A 14,446-nucleotide genomic window follows, 5' to 3' on the forward strand; every position below is an offset into this window, starting at 1 on the left:
GGGCGGGGCCTCCCGTGGGAAGCCTTTTGCTAACCACCAATACCATGGATGAAGAAGAATGTTGCCGGAAGTAATTGCGTTTAAAGACACTCCTAACGTGACAGTAGGTTTCAGTCAGAGTGAAGCTGTAGGGTCTGTGTGCTAAGGAACTGTTTAAGCGAACTTCCTTTATGAAGGATCCTTCCTTTTTTATTTTTTTTTATTTTTTTTTTACAAAGTTTCGTGATGTTTCATGTTTCCTTTGTGTGCATTTTTTTTTTTTGGCTCATAACGACTCAGGAAGCTAAGGATGTTAGCTTAGCCTTTTAGCTGGAAACAGACGCCACGCAGTGAGTTTCAGGTCGACCAGGCTGCTCTGGGTCAGAGTGTTTCTGGAGGAAAAACGGAGAGAAAAAAATGTCTAAAGTCCAAATGCTGAGATTTTTCGTCAACCAGAGACTGACCGCGGCGGCTGAAGAGATATTTGAGCTTTTTGAAAGGACGACAGCAGAGTACGAGGAGGAACTCTGTCGTTTAAGAGAGAAACACGGACACAATGAACAACCGGACTCTGAAGTCGAGCTACACAGAACAGGTTTGTACATTGTATTCTCACTTTAGATCACCTGTCACCACCGGCTCTTCTTCAAATGTTTCCGAGGACCTGGTGTGAAATACACTGCCTCCTGTCCAACAAAAAAAACCTGGATTTAACTAAGCAAATAGTTAAGAGCCTCCCATTGGATAATAACTGCATGGGCGATTATCTTTCAGCTGGCAACAAGTTATTTAACCCCAACTGATGCAATGAGTAGCTTCTCATTTCTTAAACTTCTATGTTGAAAGACCCATCCTGTGGTCGTGGAAAAGATGTTAAGTCTGTTTGAGAAGGGTCAAATCATTGGCTTGCATCAAGCAGAGAAAACATCTAAGGAGATTGCAGAAACTACTAAAATTGGGTTAAGAACTGTCCAACGCATTATTAAAAACTGGAAGGAAGATTTCCCCTGAGTGATCAGGGTAAGAAGAGAGGCAGATGAAGTGATGCACCCATCATGCCTAGTGTCTACTGTACAAGCCTGTAGGGGGCAGTGCTATGATCTGGGGTTGCTGCAGTTGGTCAGGTTCAGCAACATTATGTGCCCAAAGAATGAGGTCAGCTGACTACCTGAATATACTGAATGACCAGGTTATTCCATCAATGGATTTTTTCTTCCCTGATGGCATGGGGGAATTTCAAGATGACAACAGCAAGATTCATCGGGTTCAAATTGTGGTGGAGTGGTTCAGGGTCCATGAGACACCACAGAGTCCAGACCTTAACCCCATTGAGAATCTTTGGGATGTCCTGGAGAAGACTTTGCGCAGTGGTTCCGACTCTCCCATCATCAATACAATTTATTGGTGAAAAATGAATGTGACACGGGACGGAAATAAATCTTGTGACATTGCAGAAGCTTATCGAAACAAATGCCACAGCGAATGCGTGTCGTAATCAAAGCTAAAGGCGGTCCAACGAAATATTAGAGTGTGTGTTTTTTTTGGCCAGGCGGTGTATGTTCCTGCTTTAAACAAAAACGGTTTGTCGTCCGTTGACAGGAATTATCTAGAGCTGGGAAATTAATAAATGAATGCACCAGTACTGTGTTTGTACTTTCAGCCCCAGCAAAGAGGTTGTAGGAGCTGTAATCTGTAATATCTGCGTGATTTTTGTTCCATTGAACTCCTTTTTTGGGGTTTGATATCATTTCCAGTAATCTGCACCTGGGTTTGGTTTTACCTTTTATTTAAACCGTATACCTGGAGTCAGACATTTTGGGGAATTTTGTGCAGGAATATGTTGTCATTCTTTTGTTCAAAACGGGTCTGATACGGTTTAAGCACACAAAAGCCAACGGGGTCTCTTAGCATAATTTTTCAATCTTCAGTGGCTACACGGGTTAAAGAAATCGTCTTGTCACTCGTTATTTTATATTTTGGAGCGTAGAAAAATCAGCGAGGAATGATAAGGTCGGAGCATATGTTTTGCTGCTGCAATAAAAATGTTAAATGTTTAGAAAGGTTGAGTTTTCTGACTGAACTAACAAGCAGTGTAGTCAAACATTTTAAGCCCATTCTTTTTTTTATTTGGTGTAAAGATAATTAAAAGCTGTAAAAAGAAAACTAAACAAAGCAGTTCTATATTAAAAACTGAACATTGTTTTCAACTCTAAAGAAACTGTTTAATCAATTGAAAGGGTAGCAGGCCAAGCTTCCAATCCCGTAGGGGCATTTGGGGGATTTGAGCTGATTGTAACTAATCTCATTTACATGCAGGTTTAGATCCAGGCTTTAAAAGAAAAATGTGGTTATATGATGACGTTTAAAAACCACCCAGATCTAAAAGGTAACAGTGACGTGACTGACAACAATGAGGAAGTAATCAACTATAAATGTTAGAACGTCGAGCCTCCTGGTTGAAAGAAAACACCAAAAACTCAAAATCTCTGCTGCTTTTTAACTGAGCACGTCTACAGCAGGTCTAAATGTTTGACTGCGGTGTAAATATTACTCACCGCGAATTAGCACACAGACTGTCCAGTTATAGGCTTTCTTTTTTTTTATCATTCTCCACAGACATCCAGCAGCTGATGGTGAGAAAGGGAGAGGTTCCCTCTGAGCAGCAGGAGAGGAGCTCCAGTCTGAACCAGGAGGACCAAACAGAGCCGCCGAATATTAAAGAGGAAATGTGGACTGATGAGGAGGGAGAGCAACTTCAAGAGCCGTGGGACACTGATATCATCAAGTTCACATTCACTCCTGTCCCTGTGAAGAGTGAAGATGATGACAAGAAACCTCAGTCCTCAGAGCGTCATGAAGATCAAACTGAAGAGAGCAGAGACACACAGCATTTGAAAACAGCTGATGGAGAGGACTGTGAAGGATCAGAACCAGCAAGGAACCTAAATCTAGACAGATATTTAACACCAGCTTCTCAACATATAATTTCAAACTCCACTGAATCTGAAATGTATGACAGATGTTTTGATAGGGTGGTTACCACTATCCCTCTGTCAGGTTTAAACTGTTTGCAAGCTGTTGAAGAACCTGTAAGTGAACTGGAATGTAAAACTGGGAAAACATCAATTAACTCTTCTGAATGTGTTTTAAGCTTTGGACCAAATGGAAAACAGCGCGAACAGAGCAGAATCCAAACCGAAGTGAAACCATTCCGTTGCTCAATTTGTGGTAAAAGATTCTCTGACAAGGCCTCCCTAATAAATCATGTGAGCATTCATTCAGAACAAAAACGTTTCAGCTGCTCCGTTTGTAAAAAAAAGTTTCATTGGAAAAAAGACATTTTGACACACATGAGAACCCATACAGGAGAGAAACCCTACAGCTGCTCTTACTGTGGCTCAGGGTTTACACAGAGCTCCCATTTGGTCGCACACTTAAAGGTCCATACAGGAGAAAAACCTTTCACCTGCTTAGTTTGTAGTGCAAGTTTCAGTATCAAAAAAAGTTTGGTCGAGCACATGAGAATCCACACGGGAGAGAAACCATTCGACTGTTCGGTTTGTGGTAAAAGATTTGCACAAAAGGGACATATGAGACGACACTTGACTGTTCACACGGGAGAGAGACCATTTATCTGTTCGGTTTGTGGGAAAGGATTTACACAGAATGTAAGTCTGAAAAATCACCTGACTGTCCACACGGGGGAGAAACCGTTTAAATGCAACTTGTGTGACAAAACATTCACTCGGCTGGAGTACGTCAAGAAACACAACGTCAAGAAACACAAGTGTGTCGGTGAGAGCAGCAGAAATAACCAAAGCTGTAGAGATGATTGTTGAGCCGTTTTGTTTCAAAAGTGATCGAAACAGTGAGCGCAAAACTTAACTCCACCTTCATCAGTTTGTTGTGCCTTCTTATTTTTCAGCTGCGTGGTCTTTTCTGTTTCAGGCACAATCCTTTTGGCCTTACATGTTCTCTGATTTAATATTCATTTAAATTGTGTAAAACTATTTTACATCAACTTATGTCTACATTTGTTTTACAATGTTATGTGTATGAAACGGTTTACTAAACACTTTATAAAACAAGGTTAAATAAAATGGACTCTCCTGGACTCAAATTCAATCAGTTTGTATTTTTTTTTTAGCGCCAACACGTTATCTGCAGACATTTAGTAAAAAAAAAAAAAAAAAGAGCAGAGGTCAACATCATTCTCTTTGTGTTATTTATAAAGACCCAACATTAAGCCACAATGAGCACAGCACTTTGCAACATTTAGCAAAGTTACAGAGAAACCAGCTGAAAGCTCGAGCAGAACCAGACTCATGATGAACAGCCGTCTGCCGAAACTGTGTCAGGGTTAAGAGGAGATAGAGAGACGGAGAAAAACTAAATTAATAAAACAGATTGTAGCTACAATGTCAGTAATCATTTTTAAGGTATGTGTAGCATTAGCAGTAACAACAAAGTATGATAACAGACTCATCATTCTCATTAACATTAGCAACTATAAAGGTGATGAAATCAAGAGGACCGGTATTGGTTGTTATAGAGGTTGAAGTTGAGCAGCTCTAAGATTTACTCTAAAATGTGACGTACGGCTGATATTAAGATATATATAAATATATATATTACGATATTAGATATTATTGACCGGTAGCTTTGCTAAGTTGGCTGCCCGGCTACCGGCACTGTTTCCCGGCTTGAGAACGGGACTTCAGTCCACCAGGATTTTGAACTTGTCAGGCCCGGGGCAGAGGGCTCTCCGTGGGTGAAGTGTCAGTGTTTGATGACAGGGAGTAATGTTAAACTGTAGCAACGAGATGAGTGGCGAGTTCAACACGGACTCCGGGGATGGTAAAAGCACAAAGCGTCAGGCTGAGAAAGCGGGTGCAGAGGGATGAGTTGCAGCTGGAGCTCATAGTCCCAGAGGTAGCACTACCTCCAGACATCCCGGGGCTAACAGCCACAGACCCACACTCGGCTCTCGTCCCCCGATGTCAAAATCCCGGTCGGACTCGCTTTAATCTCCGCGTTTCATTAACAGTGAAGTTATTCTGTGTCTTTCAACGATACAACTTCCCCTATCTAAACATAACTTTCTGTTCCTAGCTGTCTCTCTTACTCGCTCCCGTAAATAAACAGATCCACAGCGCCCCTACAGGCCTGGAGCACTTCCGTTTAAGGCTGAACTTGTGTTTGCAGTTGTTTTCTGGTTGTGTGTGACTCAAGTTTCGTTTGTGTCTTTGCATTTGTTGTTGTAGTTTGCATTTGCTTTTGAATGTGCAGCGTTTCTATATATGCTGCGCGTTTTTCTAAATTGTATGTCGTTTCATCAGTTGCTGATTGTTTGACCCCTACCGGCCACCGCATTTACTTCGCACCAAAAATAAGAAGTAATCCAACATTTTAACAAAATGGAAATAGTTGAACATGTGCCGAGGAAAGAAGTATATTTACGGATTTCTTCTAGATGGATTTTTAAGTATTTAGAAAAAGAAACCTGAAGATCACCTCAGTGGTCGAAACCAGCTTTTTCCACCTCAGACTGTAACCACATTTTCTGCTTTCACCCTGCTGGAAAAAGGACTAAAAGTATCTCTGCAGCTTCATCTAATTCCTCTGCTTTATGACACTTCTGTTGTTGTACATGATACAGGTGATGTATCTTTTAATACAAACACTGCAACTGAATGTTTTCTCCTCTGTGTTGATGATGATCACTGCGTGTGACTGCAAATCTTCCTCATCCTCAAATATCTCAATCCGGAAACGTGCAGCAACAGCGGTGAAAATCATGCACATACTTCATCAAACAAGGTAGGATGGCAATCGGACAAGGAATCAACTGCAAGAGAAGTGAGTCTTCAGGTGTGTATTTTAAAACGTTACAGAGAGTCTGCTGATCGTGTCTAATGGCACGTTGTTCCACAGCCTCTGTGTAGCTCCAGAAAAGTTCCTATGCCTGAAAATCTTAGAGGTTAGAAGTCCATGATGTGATGATCTGAGGGGCCTAGTCGTACTGTATGGTGATAAGAGTTCTGTGATCTAAATTGGAGCAGGGCCATGAAGGGCTTTCAACATAAGCAAGAGAATTATGTCTGGGTTTCTTTTCCGAACTGGGAGCTGGTGCAAGGATGCCAAAAGAGGGGTTATGTGATCCTATTTTTTCATCTGCAAAGGAGTCTGGCTGCAGCATTTTGAACAAAATGTAGACGGTGTGTAGAAGTCTGATTAATATCAAAATAGTGAATCGCAGTAGTGGAGTTTGGAGGTTATCAAGGCATGGCGTGGATGTTGTCTTGCCCAAGGAGACTCTGACATGTGGCTACAGGAGCTGGGGATTAACCCGGACCCTCCGGTTAAGAGACGACCAACTCTACTGCATGTACAGCCGAGTGTTGTCTCAGATCTCACAGCAAAGGGAACACGTGAAAGGTCTCTCTTCTGTGTGGATCCGTACATGTATCTCTGCTCTTGTTGGAAATCTATTTTTTTTTTACATACAGGTCCCTGGAGCTCTCCGTGTTTGCTGACACCTAAAGCTGATGGTTCTCCTCGTTTTTGTGCAGATTTCAGGAAGGTCAATGCTGTGACTGTACCGGACTCATTCCCGCTACCTCGCATGGAGGACTGCATCGATAGCATAGGCCCGGCTACGTTCATCACCAAACTGGACCTGCTAAAAGGGTACTGGCAGGTACCTTTTAGCGCCCGGAGCAGGGGACATATCGGCCTTTGTCACCCCAGATCACTTCATGCAGTACGCGGTAATGGCCTTCGGTATGAGAAATGCCCCAGCCACTTTTCAGCGTCTGATGCACCTGGTGTTAGGTGACGTCCCGAACTGTCATGTGTATTTAGATGATTTGGTGGTGTACTCCAGCGACTGGTCAATCCACGTGTCCCGGTTGAAGGACGTATGTCAGCGGCTTGCTGAGGCATCGCTGACATTGAACCTTGCTAAATGTGAGTTTGCAAAGGCAAAAGTAAGGCAGTGTTATCCTACCCAGCTCCTACCACCAGGCGGGAACTGAGGCGTTTTCTGGGCATGGCTGGATGCTACCGGTGTTTCGGTAGTTGTGGCCCCTCTCACCCGTCTGTGTAGCCCTGCTGTACCATTTGTGTGGACTGATGAGCGTTGTCATGCATTTGATGCTGCTCAATCCCTTCTCTGCAGTGCTCCTGTATTGGCCGCCCCTGATCTTTTTTGCATCCCTTCAGGCTCGAGGTGGATGCCAGTGCTTCTGGAGCTGGGGCTGTGCTGTTGCAGGGTGGGGCGGGAGATGTGCAGCATCCTGTCTGTTCTTTCTCAACCAAGTTCAAGCCTCATCAGCTTAATTACTCGACCGTTGAGAAGGAGACGTTGGCCACGATTTTAGCCCTTCGGCATTTCGAGGACTTCCTGGGTGACAGTGTACACTGACCATAACCCACTTGTTTTCCTGGCCCAGAAGTACAACCACAACCAGCAATTGATGCGCTGGGCGCTGCTGGTCCAGGGGTTCAACTTGGAAATGAAACACAAGAAGGGGGCTGACTATGTGGTGGCTCTGTCCCGTGGGTGAGAAAAAATATATATATATATTTTTTGTTTGTTGATAACTGCCAGCCTGTTGTATGGTGTAGATGATAATGTGGCTTGGTGACTAATTTGTTATATGCTAGGTTCAAAACTTAGTTTTGGTCTTATGGGGGGGAGGTGTTATGGGTTGTGTTTTCTGAGAGAAGTGGAATCACCTGTGTCCGCATGCAGCCGATGAATAAAAGGCACTGGGTGCAGGCTGCAGAGGGAGAGAAAAAGAGTTCATATCCGTGAGCTGGGACTCAGGCTGCTGGAGTGCCAGATCGTCTCCATTTCAGTTTATCTAATTTGTGTACCTTGTTGGGTGCAACTAAAGCTGGTTACTTGCTTGTGTGTTTCCTGTACAATGAAATACAGTGATTATTACTTTGAAAACGAACTCTGGTCTCCACCTTCATTCCGGGTAAATATAAATTTGTTGTTCCCCGCATCCCCTAGAACTTCGGAGAACGTAACAAATGGCTAAAATGTTTACTAAAGTACCATATAAGTGGGTCAGTAAATATGACAAATGTGCCTATTTACAAAACACAATTACAGAAATATTGAAAACAAGATCTTTCATTTTATGTTAAGAACAAAGTGTTTTTTTCTGTACAAAGCAGTAATGCAAAACAAACTTATGAAACATTTTTGAATGACTGTTTCCACAAAATGAAGAGACGACCTCACTAAAATGACCTTTCTGAGCGGGGCAGGGGAACATGTATGGGTGGTTTCTTGAAGGTTTGTTGTTGTTGTTGTTGTATGTAAACAGTCCAAAGGACAAAGATGAGAACTTGAAAACTGATTTAAGCAACACAAACTCTCTCAGCATTCATTTGACATCTTGGTTGTGCATGCAGAAAAATCTGAACCCTAAAGAAGTCTGTGTAAACCAAACAGCTCAGGTTAACTGTGCATGCAAAACAACTATTATTGACAAAATTAAGCAGAATTACTTTAATCATGTGGCTTTGTCTGCTGAAAAGATAAAACCGAAAGAAGACTCATTTTGGAATCTGACCATCGTTAAGGTGTTAGTCTACCTTTTGTGCTTTCCTCCTACAGGAATTCATTTACATATCAAGCATTTAGATTTTTCCTTCTTTCACACACAAGCCTGTGGCGTCTGGCATAAGAAAGTTGAGAGAATTTTTTCAAACAAACTGAACAACTAAATGGTTTCTCTCCTGTGTGCACTACCAAGTGGCGTTTCAGATCTTTATTCCATGCAAATCTTTTACTACAAACTGAACAACTAAATTGTTTCTCTCCTGTGTGCACTACCAAGTGGCTTCTCAGATTTTTATTCCATGCAAATCTTTTACTACAAACTGAACAACTAAATGGTTTCTCTCTTGAAAATATTTTTCCAGAAAGTGAACCGCTGAATTCTTTGCAATTCAAAGGTTTCACTCCTTTTTGGATTCGTTTTTGTTTTTGCAGTTTCTTTTGTCGAAAGCTTGTAGCACATTCAGAGGAGCTAACTGATATTTTACCAGTATTACATACCATATCACTCACAGGTACGTCTTTGTTTTGTAGAGGGTTTAAACCTTCCTGAGGATCCCTGGCCCCCTCCAAATCACACCTTGTGTCATCATTCTTTGATTCAGAATGTGAAGTATTGTCAGAAGTAACAGGTATGTATTTTTTTTGCAGAGGATTTAAACCTTCCTGAGGATCATCACTCTCCTCCCAATCACCACTGTGAGTCACTGAAGTCTTGTCAGGAGTAACTGGCTGTAAATGATTGTCTGGTTCTGGTCCTCCACAGTCCTCTCCACCAGCTTCCATTTTCAAATGCTCCGTGTCTCTGCTTTCTACAGTTTGGTTTTCATGAAGCTGTGAGGACTGAAGTGTCTCTCCATCTTCTTCTTCCCTCTTCACAGGGATACGTTTGAATCTTAACATGCTGATATCAAACTCCTCTTCTCCTTGAAGCTCCCCTTCCTGTCTGCCCCAGAGTTCCTTCCGTTCATCTTTAATTTGTGGTGAGTTTGGTGGGTCATTCTGGTCCAGTCTAGGGCTCAATTCCTGCTGCTCAGGGGAAACCTCGTCTTGACTCACCACCAGCTGCTGGACTTCTGTGAAAAAAGTGAAACACAAAGCTTATAAAAACCTGAATTTCCTATTCAGATTAAACAACTGATAGGACTACTTTATAGAGCATGAGATGTCACAGTGGGCGGAGTCTCTGCACTTCAAGGCAGCGAGTGGCAGAAAGCTCGTACTGGTGTAGGGAATCAATAAAGAGTAAGCAGCATGGCTTTAAATCAGATGAAAAGTGCAGTCTTTTCTGTAATTAGGGGACCTAGGGGTTTAACGATCAATCACTCAACATCTCTTTCTTTCTCTGTGGACTCTTTCAAACTTCCTCGGGAGACCCATTCAGTCATGGCTCCATTGTTTACACCCGCGAACATCTGATTGCGCTGTGCCAACCTCGGATACATCCAGCCGAAAGACCGGACGTCCCCGCAGAACTACGGAGAGAAGAGAAGGGGATGCCGAGCCGGAGTGAAGTGTCGGGAAAAGAAAAGACGGTACAAACCATCCGTGCCGTCTTTAATTATGGGGAATGTAAGATCTCTCCCTAATGAAGATGGGGGAGCTGACGGCGCTCGCCCGGCTTCAGAGGGAGTACAGAGAGCGTCGCATCATGCAGTTCACGGAGACACGGCTGAATGAACTCACTCCGGACGCGCTCGTAACTCTGGACGGCTTCCACCTCGTCAGGGAGGGAGGGAGAGTGGTAAGAAGAAAGGCGGGGGATAGCGATGTACGTGAATGAGAGGTGGTGTAACTCTGGGCACATCACCGTTAAAGAACAGCGCTGCACTAAGGATGTGGAGCTGCTGGCTGCAGGCCTGTGAACTCATCCACAATGTAGTGTCTCAGCTGCAGACATCGCACCCCCCCAGTCTCTAATTCTCATCTCAGGAGACTTTAATCACGCTTCCCTGTCTGCCACTCTCCCTACTTTCACTCAGTACGTTGAGTGCCATACCAGGGACAATAAAACTTTGGACTTACTGTATGCAAACACCAAGGATGCATACAGACGGCTTAACCCACTGCATCACAGATTACATAAACTTCTGTGTTGAGAACACTGCACCCACCAAAAAAATAAAAATACAGTGTTTCTCCACCAACAAGCCCTGGGTGACCCCTGAGCTGAAAACCCTGCTCAATGAAAAGAGGAGGGTTTTTAGATCTGGAGATAGAGAGGAGCTGAGGAGGGTGCAGAAGGAGCTCAAGAAAAAAAAGGAGGATGGAGGACCAATTACAACAGAAAAATGCAAGAGAAGTCTGGAGGGGCCTGAATAACATCTCAGGTCACAGCAGAAGTCGTGGGAGGGGTCCCTGAAGCAGGAGACAGGGAGTGGGCAAATGAACTGAATCTGTTCTTCAATAGATTTGATTCTGCTCCCAACACCACCCCCACCCTCATCCTCACCCCCACCCACCAGAGCGCAGACCAGCCCGCTTCTCAGACACTCCATCCGAGTACCCTGCCAAAGTTTATCTTTATCGATGCATTCATTGGTTGAACAAAGAGTCAATCAAATGGGTGGAAAGTGAAAACATCAATCTTACTCGCTCTTTAGATACACCTAATGGCATTGTTTTCCGCAGCTGCTGAATATGTGTTCTGATTATGGAGCAACACATGACGTGTAATACAGAGCTAAAAAAAAAAAAAAAGTAGTGTTGCCATGCAGAACATAAGGGGACAAAGACCTCGACTTTCCATATTGACCATATTATCCACTGACACATGACATGACCTTTTGAAGTGGAAATTAATAGGTATAAAAAAAAAAAACCAATACAAACCTAATCTGTGTAAGCGGACTTCAGGGTTGAAAGCAGCATCCCGTAGTTTGTGTTGTCGCTTCTTTTCCTCTTTCGATCGACAGAGTTCCTCCTCGTACTCTGCTATCGTTTTTTCAAACAGCTCAAAAATCTCGTCAGCAGCTGCAGTCAGTCTCTGGTTGACCAAAGCTTTCAGCAACTGAACTTTAGACATTTTATACAACTCACGGCAACTTTTCCCGCCGAACAAACTCAGTTTAAATCAAAACTTATGTCGCTGAGCTGTTAGTTAAAGTTAACTTCACGATAGGCCAGCCGCCGTTAAAAATCCACCGAATAAGATGCAGAAGGAGCTAATTTCTCAGTTAAAGAATAGAAACCCGACGCGAAACCTCCAGAAACTCTGTTCAAGTTAACTTCAGCAGTATTATCCACACATGGAGACGACGGAGACCCCCGCGTTTTCTTGTTCTTCTTTGAGGTTTATTGGCGGTTTGCAAAAACATTTCCGCCACCTACTGGTGTGGAGGAGTGGGGGGTAAGATGATCCGCCTCCTGTTGCTAAGCAACTATGCGCCTTTAATGTCTGGTGAAGGTACATCCCAAAAGTCATCCATCATTTATATCACGCTGTGAAGAGGAGATGCACATTGGACAAGTGGTAAGTTATTTTTTTTTTTTTTTACACAAAATACTTTTTTGCTTGTTAAAGTACATTTTCTGCATTGAAGATATCATGGCTGTTATGTCAAAGCAAATGTATGTAGGTCTAAAGTTGTGTATGATACATGTTGGTTATTTGTCAATATAGGAAATCATGTGAATCATTTAGCTAAATGCCTGAATTGCTAAGCGAGGCTGTTTTTACCAAATTGGTAGCTAGGGGGCAAAGTGAGCCACATGTAACATAACAACGAGTAAGGTATTTTACCTGCTTTTTGTAAAGTGTCTCGAGATAACACTTGTTATGAGTTGACGCTATACAAATAAAAATTGATTGATTGATTGACATGCTGTGGGGCAAATCCCCTACCATAAGGCACTGAAGTTTAGTTAAGTTTTAAGTATAACATTGTTTTAAATATAGTATTACACAACTCTTAACCATATTTTATATGTTGCATTAAAAGATATCATGCCAAGAATATACAAGAGAAGAACAAACTGGGGATCAATACCCTTAGAAGAGATGAAGAGAGCAGCCACTGATGTTGAGGGAGGAAAATCCATCAGAGCGGTAGCAAAGGATAGAAATATTGACAGGTCAACACTGCGGAGGTTTATGAAAAAGAAGGAGGTGAAGGAAGTCAAGACAGTAGGGTACAGTGGAACAGCAGAAGAGGAAGTTGAGAAGGAGCTTGCTGACCATGTGAAAAAGTTGGCTGACCAGTTTCATGGCCTCATTCCAAAGAAATGCTGTGAGCTGGCATTCGAGTTGGCACAGATAAACAACATTCCTGTCCCCAACCACTGGAAAGAGAAGGGTCTAGCAGGTAGGGCGTGCAGGAAATTGCGTTGTTCATTAAGACAGGAAAGGCTGACATGTGCGTTTTGATAGTACAGTGTCTAAACAGAATGAATTCTATTCCTTAAGGTCGAGATTGGTTCAAAAACTTCATGGCACGCCACCATCTCTCCTGCCGTATGCCTGAGGCCTCATCTTTGGGAAGAGCTACAGCATTTAACAAAACAACAGTCGGGGAGTTCTTTGACAATCTGACCAATGTGATGGACAGGTGACAGACTAAATATACAGCATTTCATGATGTGTTTGCAAGATTCCTCAGAAGGATCTGAGGGAGCACTGACAAAGAGAAACCCACCTTTGCATTTAAGGAGAATGATGTGGGATCTGTCCCACTGAATGATGTGCTGAAGAAGCTTCCTGAACCTCAAAAGGTTGGAGGAACTGCAAGGAGGGAGCAACAACTCATAGTTCCCTGCAACCTTGATAGTTGGAATGTTGAATAGTTGATAAATTGTGCAGGTCTTTAAGCTTTAACTGTTATTTGCTTCTCACAAGTTCAAAACTGTGAACTGTTTAACAAAAAGGAATGAAATTACTGTAGGGAATTTTTATTCTGACAAACACGTTTGTTTTTGTTTGTTTGTTTTTTGATATGTGACTGGATGATCACTGAATTGACAGCATTTTGTGATACTGTTTGGATATGTACCTTCCAGAAATAATAATAAAACTATTGTTCATGATGGAAAAATTGTATTACGATTAAATATAATATAGTCTAATATAAAAGTTGAATTGGTTGTTTTTGTGTTGTTTGAGGTAGCTTTAAAAAAGTATTAACATTGTTTGGAAAGGTAAGTGTATTATTAAATTATCTTTTTATTTATTATGCCTGCATTAAAACTTGAAAAATAGGATGGCTCAACTTACCCCTACCCTGGGGTAAGTTGAGTCACAGGAGCACTTTTTTTTCTGAGGTCATATTTTCATGGCTCTTTGTCATAGATGCATTCTAATATTTTCAAATGATTAACAACATCTCAAATTAAAATTAGGTGTTTTTATTGTACTTCTGTGTCAATTGTCTTTGACTGGAGAACCACATATACGTAAAAACTGGCTCAACTTACCCCACTCTCCCTATAGGTCGGAATATCTAATGTGTACTACTTTTCTGTCAATTAATAAATTGCTGTGCGGGGTATGAGTTAAAACGAAACTCCCTACCCTTGTTCTTCTTGTCTAATAATGTGAGATCTTATGTGGCATCAGGCAGTATCCATGGTTGTATTTCTTTTTTATGGTACTGTTGGAGTAATGTTTAGGCTAATTGTCGGTTCTGCTGCTTTCTGTTTCACTGTCGATCCAAAGTTATTTGATTTCTTCTTCTGCGTTTCCCAACAAGGTTTGAAAGCTTCCTGCGTTGGATGATCTTGACTATGGACCCGAAAATTAACCCCGTTAGTCACTGAGAGCTTTGGCCTTCTCGTTTTAAAAGCGAGGGTCGATCTTTTTCTTCTACATTTGTTTAAATGTGATTTTCCCGTACATATCCGCCACCTGTTGATCTGGAGTTTGGATAAATGATCCATCCTCTCTCTAATTCTTAC

At 42.3% G+C, this 14,446-nt stretch overlaps 2 protein-coding genes across 2 annotated transcripts; both read left to right on the forward strand.

The window, feature by feature from the left end:
- The first annotated feature begins 231 nt into the window (after positions 1-231).
- On the forward strand, positions 232-4,104 carry LOC132990802 (zinc finger protein 883-like). The gene is made up of 2 exons (XM_061059253.1): positions 232-574; positions 2,596-4,104. The coding sequence occupies exons 1-2, from the start codon at positions 397-399 to the stop codon at positions 3,816-3,818; spliced, it is 1,401 nt and encodes a 466-aa protein (XP_060915236.1). The 5' UTR covers positions 232-396; the 3' UTR covers positions 3,819-4,104.
- Positions 4,105-12,503: 8,399 nt separating this feature from the next.
- zgc:113274 (uncharacterized protein LOC552925 homolog) lies at positions 12,504-13,108 on the forward strand. Its single transcript, XM_061060290.1, has 2 exons — positions 12,504-12,861; positions 12,963-13,108. Exons 1-2 carry the CDS (start codon positions 12,504-12,506, stop codon positions 13,106-13,108), a joined length of 504 nt encoding a protein of 167 aa, XP_060916273.1.
- The last annotated feature ends 1,338 nt before the right edge of the window (positions 13,109-14,446 follow it).

This window comes from Labrus mixtus, chromosome 16 (assembly GCF_963584025.1).
Source record: "Labrus mixtus chromosome 16, fLabMix1.1, whole genome shotgun sequence".
Classification (NCBI taxonomy): Eukaryota; Metazoa; Chordata; class Actinopteri; order Labriformes; family Labridae; genus Labrus; species Labrus mixtus.

Coding starts and splice junctions, on each gene's coding strand:
- LOC132990802 (XM_061059253.1), top strand. CDS start 397: ATGTCTAAAGTCCAAATGCTGAGATTTTTCGTCAACCAGAGACTGACC. Junction 575..2,595: donor AGTCGAGCTACACAGAACAG/GTTTGTACATTG, acceptor CATTCTCCACAG/ACATCCAGCAGCTGATGGTG.
- zgc:113274 (XM_061060290.1), top strand. CDS start 12,504: ATGCCAAGAATATACAAGAGAAGAACAAACTGGGGATCAATACCCTTA. Junction 12,862..12,962: donor GAAAGAGAAGGGTCTAGCAG/GTAGGGCGTGCA, acceptor CTATTCCTTAAG/GTCGAGATTGGTTCAAAAAC.